This window comes from Dermacentor albipictus, chromosome 7 (genome assembly GCF_038994185.2).
Source record: "Dermacentor albipictus isolate Rhodes 1998 colony chromosome 7, USDA_Dalb.pri_finalv2, whole genome shotgun sequence".
In the NCBI taxonomy this organism is placed as follows: domain Eukaryota; kingdom Metazoa; phylum Arthropoda; class Arachnida; order Ixodida; family Ixodidae; genus Dermacentor; species Dermacentor albipictus.
This window is the reverse complement of record NC_091827.1, coordinates 4,679,751-4,697,154: the sequence shown is the minus strand read 5'-3', so window position 1 is coordinate 4,697,154 and position 17,404 is coordinate 4,679,751. Positions and strand designations below refer to the sequence as shown.

General features: G+C 46.2%; 1 protein-coding gene across 5 annotated transcripts in view; it reads left to right on the top strand.

The window, feature by feature from the left end:
* Positions 1-17,404, top strand: part of gek (serine/threonine-protein kinase gek) — a 309,659-nt gene that overhangs the window by 129,417 nt on the left and 162,838 nt on the right. For all 5 annotated transcript variants that reach the window (XM_065455026.1, XM_065455025.1, XM_065455029.1 and 2 more), the window contains exons 5-7: positions 405-647; positions 7,148-7,204; positions 14,833-14,976. In XM_065455026.1, the coding sequence (XP_065311098.1) occupies positions 405-647; positions 7,148-7,204; positions 14,833-14,976 (444 nt within the window). The remainder of the gene's footprint in view (positions 1-404; positions 648-7,147; positions 7,205-14,832; positions 14,977-17,404) is intronic.

Sequence of the window (17,404 nt, the reverse complement as noted above, 5' to 3'; positions counted from 1 at the left end):
AATGTGACAAACTGAACTACTTTTGATGTGTCTGTGGGCAGTGCAGTGTTCACGACCAACCATAATGTAAAAAATATTAGTTTCATGTTTTTATTATTTTGTATGCTCAGGGCGTATTGACCACTCAAGAAGTATTACGTAGTGATAGCTTGGTCTCTGTGTCTAACAAAGTTCTCACATTTATCTGTATTTAAAGGCTGTCTTCTTTGCTGGCTAGTGGTGTGTTATTGCCTCTTTGGCTATCGTGACTTGCTGGTATTTTTATGTTGTCCTAAGAGAAGGTTGTAATATATAGCAGAGCTAGACCCTGCGATGTGACCTGTTATTGTTAAGACAAATAGAGCAAGGCTTTTGCAGCTTATTTGTTCTTGTGGCATCAACTTTCTTTACTATTTCTCGCACAGTATCTCGTCATGGATTACTACTGCGGAGGAGACCTGCTGACCCTGCTCAGCAAGTTTGAGGACAAACTTCCTGAGGAGATGGCACGTTTCTACATTACTGAGATGATCCTCGCCATAGATTCTATACACTCGTTGCACTACGTGCACCGAGACATTAAGCCCGACAATGTGCTGCTGGATGCCAATGGCCACATACGGCTGGCCGACTTCGGCTCCTGTCTTCGACTATGTGATGACGGAACGGTGAGCACTCTTAATGAAGTTCAAAACGTTGTTCTGTGTATCGCACATGAGTATTCCTTCAGTTTTCATATGCAGTGGCCACCTAAGGCCACATGCGGAGGCCAAGACAAAGGCTATCAACATGACTGTTTTATTATTCTTGGGCACAGTGCCACTATGCCTACAGACTTGCACTAAATTATATTGATTTGTGCGACTCGCTCACTGTCTTAAAGATTGGTTCTCATAAATAGAGATGTTAATCATTCGAACTGGTCTCTAGTGAAATTCTGAGTTTGCTATCTATATGCCCTCTTTGGTTCCAAATGGTCTTAACTAGTTTCATCTATGCACCTTCTCATAAATCAGACCAATCTATGTGTCTAGCTTGTCTCACTCAAATATTTTCATTTGGGTTGCAGTCATAGGCAGAGAGTTTTCATTTTTCCGAAGGAAGTGGGGGAGGGGGGTGTGTGACCAGCTTTCCAAACCATATATATATATATATATATATATATATATATATATATATATATATATATATATATATATATATATATATATATATATATATCTTGCACTTGAAACTTCGTGTGACCTCGAAGAATTGAGCGCTGAAGTGATGGCATTATATGACATATACAGGACCTCATAGTAGGAGACAGTTCAGTTTCACAGCCTGAGCCCTCTTGGTTGTGTAATGTTCCTTCGTGTAATTGCCGCATACTTGGCTATCGCTAATACTGCTTCGCCTTTCCGGTGAAACTGCAGCCTCTCTCTCTCTTTTCTGTGAGTCCGAGTATAAGCGCTGCTGCGCATGACTGCTGTTGATTCTGATTTCGGGTGAATCCGGCTTGGCCTCATTTCGGTTACTGAGTGAATTATACAGTGTTCCCCAACTCATGCACCAAGACTTAAAAAAAGGTTGTTCGGTCGGTCGGTCGGTCGGTCGGCGCGAAGTATCGCAGGATCAGGAAGGATGCCTTCTTTGGAGACGACATGGCCTAATATAGTCAATGTTCGAGCTGCAAATAGGCACTTCTTTTAAGTTAAGCTGGAGCCCAGCATTCCGGAGACAGGTCAAAACTCGATGTAAACGGCGAAGATGGGTCGGAAAATCAGGGGAAAAGACTACAACGTCGTCGAGGTAGCAGAGACAAGTGTGCCACTTCAGGCCGCGCAGGATGCCGTCCATCATGCGTTCAAAAGTGGCGGGCGCGTTGCACAGACCGAACGGCATCAGAGTGAATTCATACAAGCCATCTGGTGTTACAAACGTAGTTTTAGAGCAGTCAGCGTCAGCCATGGGCACCTATCAGTAGCCAGAGCAGAGATCTAAGGAGGAAAAAAACTCCGCACCTTGCAAACAGCCAAGAGCGTCGTCGATACGTGGCAACGGGTATACATCCTTTCGAGTAATCTTGTTAAGCCTTCGATAATCCACGCAAAATCGTATGGTCCCGTCTTTTTTTTAAGCTAGGACGACTGGTGATGCCCAGGGACTACTAGAAGGCTGGATGACACCGCGTTTCAGCATATCGTTCACCTGGTCATAGATAATGCGTCTTTCAGTCGCCAATACTCAGTAGGGACGCTGCCGAATGGGCGCATGGCTCCCAGTGTCGATGGTGTGCGAGACAGTCATTGTGCGGCTGAGGGATGTTGCTTGGCAGTCAAAGAAAGAAGAGAAGCCTTCGAGCAAGTGAAGAAGTTCATCGCGCTGCGTCGACGTAAGGTCACTGGCAATAGCTGGCATAAAAGAACGCGGCAGTGACTGAGGAGGCGATGCCTCGAGAGCGGCAAGATAAGTGAAGTCGTCCGTCGTGTCAAATATTGAAGATGAGGCCAAGGGTTCTGCTCTGCTAGGGCTTTCATGGCGGCATAAAGTAATTGGTTCGGCCGATGGGTTTTACACGCACATCAGAGAGGCGCCAGTTTAGAACTTGAGGATGGCGAACGGCAGTGGTAGTGAACGGCGGCGAACTAAAAGTTCAGACGGAGCGAAGAGTGCTGTTCCGTCATCTACAGAGTCACAAGAGATACTCACAAGGGCGAAAGACCAGGCAGGTATAATGACGTCTTCAGAAACGGTGATTTTGTGACAAGGGTTCCTCTGGTCAGTGATAATATCGCCTGAACACTGAAACAGCTCGATTTCAGCGCGGGCACAGTCAATGATCGCATGATGTGCGGAGAGAAAGTCCCAATCTAATATGACGTTGTGTGAACAGGATGGCAACACGATGAATTCTTTGATATAGAGGACCTCCTGAATGAGGATACAAGCGGTGCAGGTGCCAGATGGCTCGACGTGCTGCGCGTTGGCAGTGCGAAGAGACAGTCCAGAAAGCGGCTTCGTCACTTTTCCTATCTTGCGGCAAATGCGGGCATCTATCGCTGAAAGTGCAGCGCGGGTGTCGACAAGTGCTGGTGTCAATGTTCCTTATATTGCGACTTCAATAACGTTTTTCTGGGAAGTGTGAGGGCTTATACATTTCGCAGACACCGCAGTTCTGGCCTCCTGAACTGCGATTTTTAGTTTTCCTGGCGCAGAGGGCTCCGCCGACGTTGCATGGGGGAAAGGGAGCGGCGGCGAGGAGAAGGTGAACGGCGACCGGAGAATGCGGTCTCGACGGCAGGAGATTCAAAGGTGTCAGAATAGTTGCGGCGGTGTCGGAAACGTGGCGCATATGGACACACATTGTTGGAGACATTCGGTGTAAGCAGGCGACAATGACGTGCTAAGGGTCCAGCACGGCCACAATAAAAACAAATTGGATGGTTGTCTTCCATGTGCCAATGATCTTGTGGTCGTGCATACTGCACCAGTGGCCGGAATGGAGCGGATACGGGCGGGCGCAAAGGTGGGCGAAGGGGACCGTAGGTCTGTGGTGCAGGCCTCGAAGCGACTTCGGCGTACGTCAGGGGAGTGGCAACCGGAGCCTGCTGGAGAGAAGGGGGAATGTGGTCGGCTACCTGCTCCTTGATGACAGATTGGAGAGCGGGCGCCAATGGAGAATTCGACTGGCCGTGTGTAAGGGGAACCAGAGAAAGCTGACGAGCCACCTCTTCACGGACGAACTCCTTGATCTGCAGCAGCAGCGACGCGTTATCCAGGGAAACAGCCGAGCTCGACATTGAAGTCGCCTGAGGAGGAGATTGGCGGGTGGCTATGCGTTATTTGCGGAGTTCGTCAAAGCTTTGGCAGAGACTGACGAGTTCGGAGACTGTCGCCGGATTTTTCGCCAACAGCATCTGGAAGGCATCGTCTTCAATGCCTTTTAAGATATGGTGGATCTTCTCGGCATCAGCCATTGTGACGTCGATGCGGTTGCAGAGGTCGACAACATCTTCTATATAACTAGTAAATGTCTCCCCGCACTGTTGCGCACGACTGCGCAAACGTTGCTCGGCGCGAAGCTTGCGAACAGCGGGGCGCCCGAATACTTCCGTCACGTTAGTTTTGAAGGCTGTCCATGTCGTGAGATCACGTTCATGGTTGCGGTGCCACATGCTGGCGACACCGCTCAAATAAAACGATACGTAATTCAGTTTTTTGGTGTCGTCCCAGTGGTTGTGGATGCTCACCCGGTCGTAGTCAACGAGCCAGTCTTCTATGTCATGGTCTTCGGTACCGCTGAAGATGGGTGGGTCGCGTTGACGCAACGGGCCAAGGCAGACCACGGTAGTCACCGGGGCAGCGGGTTGTGGTTGAGGTGGTCCTTCTTCCGGCATAATGAAGACAGGCTGCAGTGTCCAGTGGCGAAGTTCCAGAATTCCTGTTGTACCCAGCACCTCCACCAATTGTAAAGGGGGTTTATTCAGGTCCTAGAGGAGCAGCGACCAACGCGGCAGCAGCAGCTAGGGCGCAGCCAGTGAACGAACTGGGTATGAGCCACGCGATGGCAACGGGGCTTTTTAGCCTGCCGATGTTCTTCGTCACAATATATATATATGTAGACCATTGCACTGTCATTGTCAATTCGCTTTTGTTGTGAGAGGTTGTGTTTGTGGCAAAAAACAAAAACAAAAATTATCCGTGCACTTGATCTATGCTGAGACATCAGCTATCACAGCTTGTTTCCAACTAACGCCAAACGTGACGTGTTACTTCGGCTTGGACATGGCAGATAAGGCAGTAGCTCTATTGCCATGTTTTTCTTTGTTTCATTTATTTCGTTCTGGATAACTCGGAGAGAGCCTGTTCGAGGACGCTGCTTCATGATCCGGGTGAGAGCGCAGTCACGTGGTATTCTCCATATTTCGCGGGGTTTATTTATCCGTCGGGAAAATTAGTACGCAATTTGTACATCACTGAAAACACCGCAGTTGGACGTCCCTTAGCTGTTGCCTAATTGAAACTTTGATAATTAGGATAGTATGTCTCGAGTTAGATAATTAAATACAATTATCTAATAAAATCTCAGTAACGAAAAAATTATTGGCAGCTACTCCACTGTGCTGTAAACAATATGCACTAGGTTTTCTTCGAGTAAGGCATTGTGCTTTTTTTAAAGGACCCCTCACCAAATCTGGCCATATTGAGCTGACACGCGCAGAGCATGCATTGCACGATAATGATCGTATATGCAAAGTATTACATCGCTACGCGCCGTGTAAAGACCTGATATTTCAAACCGAATGCCGTTTTTCCTTCTCCTTGCGGCCATGTACTCCAAGCCGGAAGATGACGTACTCGTGTGCGTGCATCTACGTACTGGTGTCCGCAGTGTGACATTGCTCGTGGTGACACTAGGCTTTCAGAATTATTCAAGACATCTGTTATCTGTCCGATCTGTTACTTGACAAATTGAAGGGTAGAGAAATAATAAAATACACAAACAGAATGTTGCATGTTTTTTGTTTTACTTCGCACCGAAGCAAAAGAGATGTACTTCCGCTTCGTCTGCTTGTTCCCGTAGTCATGCGGTCACGGATACAGGTACCAAAACTATACCATTTTCTACCGTGTTCCAGCGCGAGATCACATTCAGTGATCTGCTTGTTCTGCCTAGTATTCGTGTAGCTCTGGATTATACCGCTAGTCATGTTTCCTTGTGCACAGCGCGCAAAATCGTGTGCGACACGAACAAGACAACAGCTCACACGCGACGCCGTCAGAGGAAGTGAGTAGCACGGAAAAAAAGAAAAGCGAGGCGAAAAATAGTGAAGGCGTAATGACGTATGCATCACGCGATCCTCGAGGTCTGGTATGGGAGAACGCAGGGAATTCATTTCGTTTGCGGAGACTAGACAGGGCAAGTGGAAAGAGCGTCTTGCTTGGCAGTGGACCCACCTGCTGAAATCATGGGTGAGCGGCACTGAAATATTTCTATCTTGGCTATTAATGAGCCGATTTGAAACATTTTTGTGCCAGAACACTCCCTAGAGGACACGTAACAACTTCCACCGTATAACTAAAATTTGCTATGGGGCCTGTTGAGGGGCCCTTTAAATCTTGGTGCATGATAGTTAATGGAGACACCCTGTACATATTTGGGACCTTTGCACACAACTATGTTTCCATCTTTAATAAACGTTGTAAATTACAAGAAATGTTCCTTTTTTCACGAGTCATCAGCATTGCTTACTGGAAAGAGAAGCAATACTGAGACACATGACATTCACACGCATTTCACACGCCATTGATAAAAGACTCTGCCGAAGGGGTAACTGAAGTCCATAGGTTTTTTTCATGGTCAAAAAAAGCACGCAAAGCAATTTGAAGCGTGGTGGACATATAGCAACTCTAGGCATAGGCTATCCATACCTTTAGAAATAAGCTTTAATGGGATACCTCCATTTCTTTCAAAAGTGTAATAAACTTTGTACTGTGTGTATACCTGAATATATTGGAAATTTAAAGTAATGTTGAAGTGAGAAAATATGGATGAGGCAGGTATTGTCAGAATTGACAGAAATAAAGTGAAAGTATGAATTAAAAGCCGTGCACGTCCGCGCCAACTATGATGCAGTAAGCTATTAGCCCCAGTAAAATTTCAAGGGATAAGGTTGAGGAAAGTCAAAAGGAACTTCAAATGATGTGGGGGAGAAAGCTCTGGTGATTCCACTTTAGGTGTGTGTAGAGGAATGTGAGGGGGCTTCAACATCGCTGGGGGGGGGGGAGTAGGGCTCAGCACCCACCCCCCCTCCCCAGAGTTTTTCAGAGCAGGCTTGAGCCCCGGAGCCTCCCCATAGTCGCCGCCTATGGTTGCAATACTAGTATAAGCAGAATGTCTTTGATTCTCAGTCCTGTGTTCTAGCCACACTTAAGGCCATCAATAAGGGTTTTCAAAGGTACAACAAAGAAAGCAACACAATAAAAAAAACCTTACAAGGGTCATATATATTGGTACACGAGCAGAATATTCAGAAAATGTGCTCATTTTAAAAGGCCAGCTGCATATTATGGGCAGCAGTTCGGTAAATGAAGATCATGATGTGTTGTGTGACCACTGACCTGTGCTGTACACAGCTTCCTCACTAGAAGTATTTCCAGAAACTTTCTTCATTTACTGCAGGTTCAGTCCAATGTTGCTGTAGGCACTCCTGACTACATATCTCCTGAAATCCTAAGGGTAAGCCTTGACATTGCTGTGTGTATTTACGTTCCTTGTAGCATGAGTAAAATGTTGTTGTCTTACTTGGCTTTCTTCAGCCTTGCTGTGTGCTTGAACGCTTGTTTACATTGCAGCAAAACACAGACAGCTCAGCCAGAAACATGCAATGGATTGCTGCTGCACGTCTTCGAAGTGGCAGCAATTTTTTTCCGGAGGTTTCTTCCAAACACATTTGCCAAACTAGCTGCCGTACTGTTTTTCACTGTTTGCTTGTTGCTGCTGCTGTTTAGACCCCTTTCGCTTATTAACTATTATTTCAGCGTGTTGGAAATCATGCAGTACCCGCTGTGCTTCACTAATGCAGCACTCACACTTGCAATGCATTGAGAGCTAGATCAGAACTTGTCTTCAATGCTAGGGCTAGCTAGAGACACAAGCACACCGTTCATTTGCTCGGCTGTGTGTAACCCTCCACGAAAAACACATTTTTTTCTCTTTCCTTTCGCCACTTTCATTGCGGAACACTTTTTGTTTTCGTTTTCTCTTGCATTTGTTTTCCTTTTTTTTGTCATACTACCATATCTGCCTTCACTTTGCTTGTTTGAAAATGTGTGTGCAGTATGCATTATGGACAGGTTCCTAATTGCCGACTTGTTAACTCACTACTCAGTATTCTTGGGAAGATAAGAAGGTGGGTGCAACTCTTCTGCTTGCCTTTCATTTTACTGCCTGCAGCCCCACTGCAACTTTGCATCTGTTGCCTCCTTGCGTGAATTCATTCATCTGTGCTGGTGGATTGTGCACATTGCTTTATATTTTTTTTTTGCCCCTTTGCCCATTTTTCTGTCTTGCTTGCTCATATGCCACTGAAATACATTGTTTCTGATCTTGTACAGTTCTGGTAGTGCCCAGTAGTCTGCTGTAGAGTCATTTATAACTACCTGACGTTTTCCATAAGTGCTGCTTTGCTTATTTTGGTGCCAAGAAGCAAATTAGGCAAGAGTGCCAACTCGCCTGATAAGGCTGTCCAACTTGGGTCCTGCTGATTCAAGCTTCATGCAATAACACATAGGTGGCATGGAAACTTATTACTAAACCAATCAATAGCTGCATTGCATTGCATTGCATCGCACCTGTGCCCTCTTGCAGCACCAACATTATTATGAGCTCTCAGGGACAGACACATACCCAAGGGGGAGGGGGGGGGACAGGCCCCCCCTCCCCAAATTAAGAGGCATACTCCCCCTCCCCTCCTCGCCCATGCCACCACTCCTCACACATTCCTAAAGCGCCGCCAAATGAATGTTGAGACTTGATAGCTGTTTGGCAGTCAACATTTTGCTGCTTTTTTCACTCCTTTTGGATGGCGGTACTGAATCGGCATCTCCTGAGGTGTGAAGACCAGTTTTCCCATTGATTTGGTGCCCTCGCAATTAACTCGAGGTGCATTAAGTTGTTACCATCTATTCAACGGTTGTGCGCATCCCTGTTGGTTCGTTAGTTCAGCCTTCTTTGTTTAGACTTATCAAGGGACCAGGGAACAGATTTGGTTCGTGGTCAGCTGGTCTGTATGTTCGTGGAACGAGTTGCGGCCGGAGAAAACACCAGTTGAGTTTAACTTTCCCTTTTGCTTCATTCTTTCCTCGAGTCACTGCTCGCCGTGACGCTGGCAGATCCTCGGAACCATATGCCCACGATATGGGTTAGATAAGGAGCAAAATAAAATAATGCGAGACAGCGTCCATCATCAAACCCTGCAATAACCCTTAAACTCATAAGCAATATGACTGTCACTCGTTACCTCGTTTGGTTTTTCCCTAATTGTACAGCACATTTTGTGCAATATTGACTACTGGAAACAAGGATCGCAAGGAATGGAGAAATTAAGCGATCTGCTAAGGGAGAGAGCCAAGGCAACAGCGAAACAGGAAGGGAAAGCAAAAGTTAACAAATTTAACCATTGTTTGTGAAAATATTTAGGGATGAACATCTTTTTATTTAAAAGGCAAGTAGAGAAAACGCCGCCGGAAGTGGTGAACAATTCTGTGTGTTTTGAATGATGCTTCTGCAGTTATCATTCCAGCTGCCTGACGTAGCCACTTCTCTGCTGTGCTTATGTAGGTGTTTTTTTAACCTTCCGCGGTGGGCGCAGTATGTATAGAATCGCAGCGTCCTGTGCTTTATGCAGTCGTATGGAACTGACTGCCACGCATCGTTACGCAACTTCCCGAATAACAATACGAGTCGATTGTGGCACTTAACTTGGTAGAGCAGTAAAAGAGGGATCCAAAAGAACTGTGATTGTTCTGCAAGTATATATTTCTCTATAATTCTTCCAGAGCTAACAACAACAACAACAAAAAAAAAAAAACGCTACTATAGTCGGATACAAATTCAGTCTGCAGTGAAGCCCCCCTCCCCACCCACGCCCTCATAACCGCCAGCTACTGTTTTTCCGCAAGGCTGCAAATAATTCGTACATCAAACTTTTCCTCTTACCCAAATAAGGCGGTAACCACAAAAACAAAATTATTGGTGTGTAATTTCATACGTTTCCTCCCCTATTATAGCGGAATTGCAAAAGCCTAATTATTTATTGAACTGTAATAATATGCTTGCTTCACTGCAGCTATTTATTGTCAAGTTTCACTTTTAAGTTGTATTGCACTATAGTAAGCCTTATTTTGCACTTTCACTTGTTTGCTTGTTCTTGGGAGTGTTCTTCCTGTGCCTCTTTTCTGCACGAATCCATTTGACGTGGTTACTTGTTTTCAACTAAAGGAGAGGTGTACCTCACAGGCGTACCTGTGAAATACACCTTATTTCATTTCTCTTTTGTGGCTTTATGCATCTTTATGGTAGGCGTTATTCACATTTGTACTAGTAATGGTACCCCCCTCGCTTCCTACCCCCCCCCCCCCAAAAAAAAGAATCCTGGGTACGTGCCTGCTCGGGGAAGAAATTTGCCCATCATGCTTTTTTCCAGCTGTAGCCAACAGGGTGACGAACTTCAATTACATGTGTTTCAGGTGACTCAGTATCTTAATATCAAGGTGGCCTTACTGGTTGATGGACACCATTCCTTATTGTGCGGAAGTAATTTTTCCTGATAGCTCTGTCTGTATGGCAGCGCAGACATTGCAATAACAGCTAGCTGTTAAGCAATGCTAAGCTAAGTATGTTACAAATGTATATAGAAGAGAGGAGGTAAGCAAGGTGTAGTTTCGGGCGAGTTGGTTTCTCATTATGATGGCTAGCATGTGATGCAGGACAAAGCAGGCAGCGCTTGGTTACACCACCTTGTCTCCTTTATCTTGTGTCAAACGCCAGTGATCATAATGAAGAGGAGACCAGCGATTGGAAGGCAGCCCTGCAGAAAGCTGAGCAGGGCATGACACTGGGACATTCGTTACTCTGTGAAATACATTGCAAGTTAGGCACATCAGCACTCCCATCTATCTTCCTCCGTGTTCTGGGCTAACCATTTTAGTGTACAGTATTCCAATAGTCAATATTTTTTTTGTTCCGATGTGCTCAACTATCACAGAGAGATGAAATCCAGACAGTGAAAAGAAACAGTGAAAAAGACGCCCCCGACAAGCCGTGATCCAAGCCCGGACCGTAAAGAGAGCACCAACGTAGTCAAGGACCATCGAGTAAGCCGTCGTCTACAACAGCTGCCCCCGGAGCACGGACTGCTTCCTGAGAAGACGAAGAAGATTATGGCCAAGGCAACCCCAATGGCTGCCCCAGCGTCCCCTGTTATCCTACAACAACCTCGGGACCCACCAACCTTCCGTGGAGCAGCGACTGAAGACCCGGAATCATGGCTGGAGACCTACGAACGAATCGCAACATTCAACAACTGGGACTCCGACGAGAAGCTGCGGCATGTCTACTTCGCCTTAGAAGACACCGCGAGAACTTGGTTTGAGAACAGGGAATTGACCTTGATAATGTGGGACCTGTTCCGTAGCGGCTTCTTACGCACCTTTACAAGCGTCGTGCGCAAGGAAAGGACTGAAGCTATGCTGGACACCCGAGTGCAGCTACCAAACGAGAACGTTGACATTTTTACGGAAGAAATGAGCCGTTTATTCCGCCACGCTGACCCAGATATGGCCGAGGAGAAGAAAGTCCGCCTACTGATGCGTGGTGTAAAGGAGGAACTTTTCGCCGGGATGGTAAGAAGCCCACCGAAGACCGTCGAAGAGTTTCTTCGTGAGGCGACGAACATCGAGAAGACACTTGAAATGCGGAACCGGCAATTCAACCGCCGTACAAGCTCTACCCACTATGCAGGAATTCAATCACTGGCCATGGACGATCTGCGCGAGACCATCAGGGCCATTGTGCGCGCAGAACTGCGCAAGGTCTTGCCTTCGTCGCAGCCTCAAGTGGCCTCGATTGCCGACATCGTAAAAGAAGAGGTGCACCGATCGCTTGGAGTTCCTGAGCTGCAACCACAATTACCGCAGCCCCAGCCAGAAGTGATGACATACGCTGCCGTTGCACGCCGTCCAGGTCCCCCTCCGCGACCACACCAGGGCCCTGCAACGACGCAATTTCGTCGTCCACCGCCGCCGCCGCCAGCACGCATACCCGTCGCCCAGTGCACCTACGCGAGGAAGACGGACATTTGGCGCGCTCCTGACCACCGCCCGGCCCGCTCTGCTATCACTGCGGTGTCATCCTATCTTGTGATCTGTCCTGGCGCTTGCACGCTACTAACATCATCTCAGCTGCTAATAGATCACTGGGATTTCTTAGACGACATCTGCGTCATACCCCACAACAAGTAAAAGCGTTGGCCTATAAATCATTTGTAAGATCTAAACTTGAATATGCATCTCCCATCTGGAATCCGCATCAGATTTATATCATAAATGCACTTGAGGCTGTGCAAAATCGCGCTACTAGGTTCATTCAATCTTCATATTCATACGATATCAGCATTTCATCGATGAAAGCGCAATCTGGCTTGGAAACGCTTTCTGTCCGTCGACAGGTTGCCACCCTCTCTCTCTTCCGCTCATTTTTTTTCAGCTCCCTAAATCACCCACCGTACATCACGCCCCCTTCATACATATCTCATCGCACCGGTCATCCGCTTCAAGTTGCACGCGCACGTGCCCGGACCACCACTTTTCAAGCATCATTTTTTATTCGAGCATCACGGGACTGGAACGGCCTTCCACACGCCATCGCAGCCATTACAAGCCCATCTGCCTTTACTGAAGCTGTTGTCACCCATATCTCAAGATGAACGCCTGTTTCTAATGTTTATTTTATTAACCAGCCCTTATGTAATACCCCTCTAATGGGGTTTTTAAGGTAATAAAGTGAAGTGAAGTGAAGCCGGCCATGTGTACCGCCGATGCCCATACCGCGACCTGGGACTGAGAGGGTTCGCCGTCAACGTGCCGCGTCCAAAGCTTGGGGAGCGCCCACGTGAAATCGCCGATTGCCTAACCGCCACTCAGTGGAACTCTCGACGACCGTCCCGTTCGCCGTCACCAGGCCGCTACCTGTCACCGCAGCGCCGACCATACACTGGTCCAGCTTGGGGCCGCTCTGCGAGCCCATATCCGGAAAACTAAAAGCAGCTACTGATGGAGGTGCAGTTGCTGTCCGTCAAACTGACGAAGATCCTCCGCCGCCGCCGAAGACGCCGAAGAAACTACCTCGACGACATAACGACACGCCGCCGTCCCGACGAAGTCTGGGAGGAAAGAATGTGACGACGAAAGACGTCCTGACGACGTCACATACCAGCCACAGGTCAACGCGACCCAGTCGTGATCCGACACCAAGACCGAACTGTAATGCAAGACAAAGAACCACCGACCTCGACGTGCTTCTCGACGGCCACGTAGTCACCGCCTTAGTCGACACAGGGGCTGATTACTCCGTCATGAGTGGACATATCGCTGCCCAGTTGAAGAAAGTTAAGACTACGTGGGAAGGCCCTCAAATTTGGACTGCTGGAGGACACCTCATAACGCCAACTGGAATGTGCACGGCAAGAATTACCATTCACGACCGGACTTACCCAGCACCTCCACCAGATGTCACGTGGTGGTGACGTTAAAAAACACAGTAGCAATACTGTGAACAAGAAAACTAACTTTTATTGGGCGAACCTGTGCCCACAAAACAGGCTACACTTATAGCGCAACGATAGCGGCGAACACGCTCGGCGATCGTCGAAAATCTGATCAGCGGGTCAAGCGCGTCGGCTTTTATACAGAGTCGTCAAATGTTCCAGACTAATCGTTGGGACCCGCGTGCCTTCCATAAAATTCTACATCATTCGCGTCAGGCGAATAATTCAGATAACACAAGGTTCGGCGATAACAGACTGCGGATAGAAGCATCAATAACTTTCCAGAAACTTCGGATACACTCAAGCACGTCCCGCGCTGTGCGATAAGATTTGTTAGGCGGCGAAACCTGGTCGCCCGATAAATATAAGTACACGTGTCAATATCCTAATATCTTGAACTTCATCTGTTCAGCATTCATATGATTGGCAATTTCTTCAGCATGTCTTTTTTTTCATATTTTCAAGCTCAACAATGGCAGGGGCAAGCATATTTTATGTTCCTTTTGCTCTCAGACACTGCAAGTACCACCAAGTCCCCCCTTGTCCTTTTGTATTGTCACTTTTAACTACTGCATCAGCACTTGAAGATGAGTTATCACAGCCTGATCACTATTTCAGTCCTGTCTTTACTGTTATCCATGTTGTTCACATTGCTTGCTCCTAACCTTCTGCTTATTCAAACGTCCTGCACCTGTTTACCCTCCCATGCACATAACCCATTTATGTGTATGTTACACATATATGAATGTTTCAGTCTTATGCACCGAAGTAGAGTGGAGTCTTTGCTGGTTACATGCTCTGAGACAAATGACAGAAGCTTAAAACTACATGTACCTGTGATGCACTATTGTACTGCTTGTGTGCTAATGTATGACACACATGGAAAATTAGACATGGCTGAATTCAGTACTTCTTATCAGCTTGGTAACGCTTGCATTTCCTTGAATGTGCCTTACATGCTGGCATTTGGGTGCTGAATCCTGCCCGACTGTTCTTTGCATGCTTTACAATTTCAGAACCAGCATGGAAATGCTTCACCCACATGTCACCATGAAACACGTTCGCAAAGTAGATTGTAAGCTTCTGATGCTTTGTTCGATAGCCAGAGTAAGAGCTTGTTAGCTAGTGGGCCAAGTTCAGGGTAATGTTGTAGGCATTCACTGTCAGTTGCTTTGCTTTTATGTTAGTCTGGTGGCTGGCAGAAACAGAGTATGAGAATTGATATAACACTTGTAGGAACTTGTAGAATGAGCATTAATGGAGAAACTCTTTACTAGAAAAATTACAGAGAAGCAGATTTAGTTGCATGATAGCAATGTGTAGATGCGTGCTGGTAGCATTTTGTGCGACTCCTTTCTCTTGACAGTGCCAGATTTCTCATGAAGTGTTCATCCCTGTCCGTTTTTTCAGTACTATTAATGCATGCTCTATTCCATGCTTCTGAGTAACAGAGTTCCTATATTTCTGTCGATTGTTGGTTGTGGCTGTGTTTGTTGACTCTTCAATGTTCATGCTTGCATCTTCATTGTTTTGATGGCAGGCTATGGAAGACGGGCAGGGCAGGTACGGCCCCGAGTGTGACTGGTGGTCCCTGGGGGTGTGCATGTACGAGATGCTTTACGGCGAGACCCCGTTTTATGCTGAGAGTCTCGTCGAGACCTACGGCAAGATCATGAATCACAAGGTAGGTGTTGCAGAGAGCGTTACAGCATTTGCTGCACAAGATATTTGCTTAAACATTGATCACTAGCATTGGTCGCTTAATTATGTATATCTGTCTCTTAACTGGTTTAAAAAAGAGAAGGAAAAGGAGGTGCATAATGCCTGTTGGGCCTGATTATCTACTTTCTTGCTATCAACATTGCAGGATCAGCATCATGGGTAGCATCACATGCTAAACATCACAAGTTTATCATCACAGGGACAAGTACTTGCCACAGGCAAAGCCTACTACATAAACCCTTAGCATTGGTGATGTAACTCTAAATAGCCTCAAAAATGAGAAGGAAAAGGAGCCGCACATGCTTGTTAGGCTTGAATAACCACTGTCTTTCACTCAGCATCACAACATCTACGTTATATCATTAGTGTCAAATATTTTTGCTGCAGGCAAGGTACACTGTGTAAGCCTTAGCATTCGTGACATCATTCTGTGCACCTTAAAGAGCTTTAAGAAAGAAAAGGAAAAGGAGTTGAGTAATGTCTCTTAGCCTTAAATAATGACTTTATTGCAGTCAGCACCACACAGTGGCATAGCCAGAAATTTCATTTGGGGGTGGGGCTCACGTTGCAGCTCGGCCTCCTCCATATGGAATGTGTCGAGAGATCAAATACATTAATAATAACTGCATTGTCATTGCCAAAAATGATGCAAATGAATTCTTGAATGCTACGCACTGTCAACACAAGTAAAATATGTATTCTTTCATAAAACAATATACTAGTATGTCCCCAAAATTGTGCTCGAAAAACTAATATCAGTGCTTCCATGTTTTTTGTCTATTTGATTATATAGAAAGTGTCACACGAACTTTGGAACTATATCAGTTTGAAATTAGCAAAGCAATGCATGCTGCTGATATGAAAAATGTAAAGGTCATGAAATGAACAAGTTAAGGACAAATATTTTAAGGAACCTTTGTTAACCCTTTCAAGGTTTTTGCCGTACATGTACGGCGGCGGTTTTCTGTCCCGCAAGGTCTTTGCCGCACGAGTACGGTTTCGACCCTCCGTTTGAAATTTCACGCCATAATGACGATGCTTGCTCACTGGGAGGTGCTGGCACCTCTTGGAACTTACAAGAAGCGTTTGAAAATTGTGCTTCCTTCTTGGTGGGTTAAACAGAACTGATTTCTAGCTTCAGCGCGTCGCGCAGACTGCGGCAGCGCCCATTTTGCGGTTTCGGTTTCGCCGAATGATCGCAACGGGGGTGCACGAAACGTAATTTTTCTTTTTGTCGGCACGCTCTCGCAGGGGTTGCGGAAGTTGATTTCTTTCTTGATTGCTGCTCTTAGCTTGTTTATCACTGCTGCTCACAAGGTATTCTCGCTCTCTGCGGCAACACGCTTACGTGAGAGGGTGCCTCAGACCTCTGCCCAAGGCAGCCGCATGCAGAGAAGATGTCATATGTGCTCCAACACAACTTGTTGCCCCAAGAGGAGAACAGACACGCAGGTGTCTGTTCAGGTGTTTAGGTGTGGCTGTCAGATGTTAGGTGTTCAGGTGTTAGGTGTGGTTTGTGTGTGGCTGTCAGGTGCTTATGTGTGCAGACTGCGATAAGGCGCTGTGCATAGAACCGTGTTTCAAGGAGTACTATACTCTGAAAATGCTATTGAACATTTTCCAGTTCTGAGTGATGTTGACACCAAAATACTGTTCCTAATTTTTTTTTACTATTTATTCTCGACTTCATACATTTTATACATTCAAGATCCGCAATAAAGTAATGTGACCACCTGGGAAAGTTTCTTTCAAAATAATTTGACCCTCAAAGGGTTAACCTCCCTGCCTTTCTCCCATTCACACCTCTCTGTCATTCAAGAACATTGTTTACATTTTTGTGCATATGCAACAACTAGAGAAAAATCTCAATGATGCTGTCCTTTGTTACAATGTATTGCGCAGGAGCAACTGTCACCGGTCGTGTATTGTAAGTAATTGCACCGAATTTACAGTCGCAACAAAGAGCACATAAAAAAGCAGGAGTTCTGCAAAATATGTGAGGGAAAGTCAAATGAAAGTGAGCCAATGCAAATAAATATGTGACAAACGGGGTACTTTATAAAAAAAGTAATCTCCATGAGCATTTAGACATTCGTCCCACTGACTAACAAGTCGTGTGATTCCCTACTGATAAAACTCCTTGGGTTGCAGCTTCAGAAAGTCTATAACTGACTCTTTCATGTCATTGTCTAACGTGAATCTGGTTCCCTTAAGCTGCTTTTTCAAATGCATCAAAATTTGGAAGTCGCACGGGGCAGGTCTGGGCTGTATGGCGGATGGTACAGCGTTTCCCACTTGAACTTTGCCAGTTTTGTACTAACCACATCAGCGACATGCGGAAGGGCATTGTTGTGAAGCAAGATGACCCCACTCCTCAATTTTCCATGTCG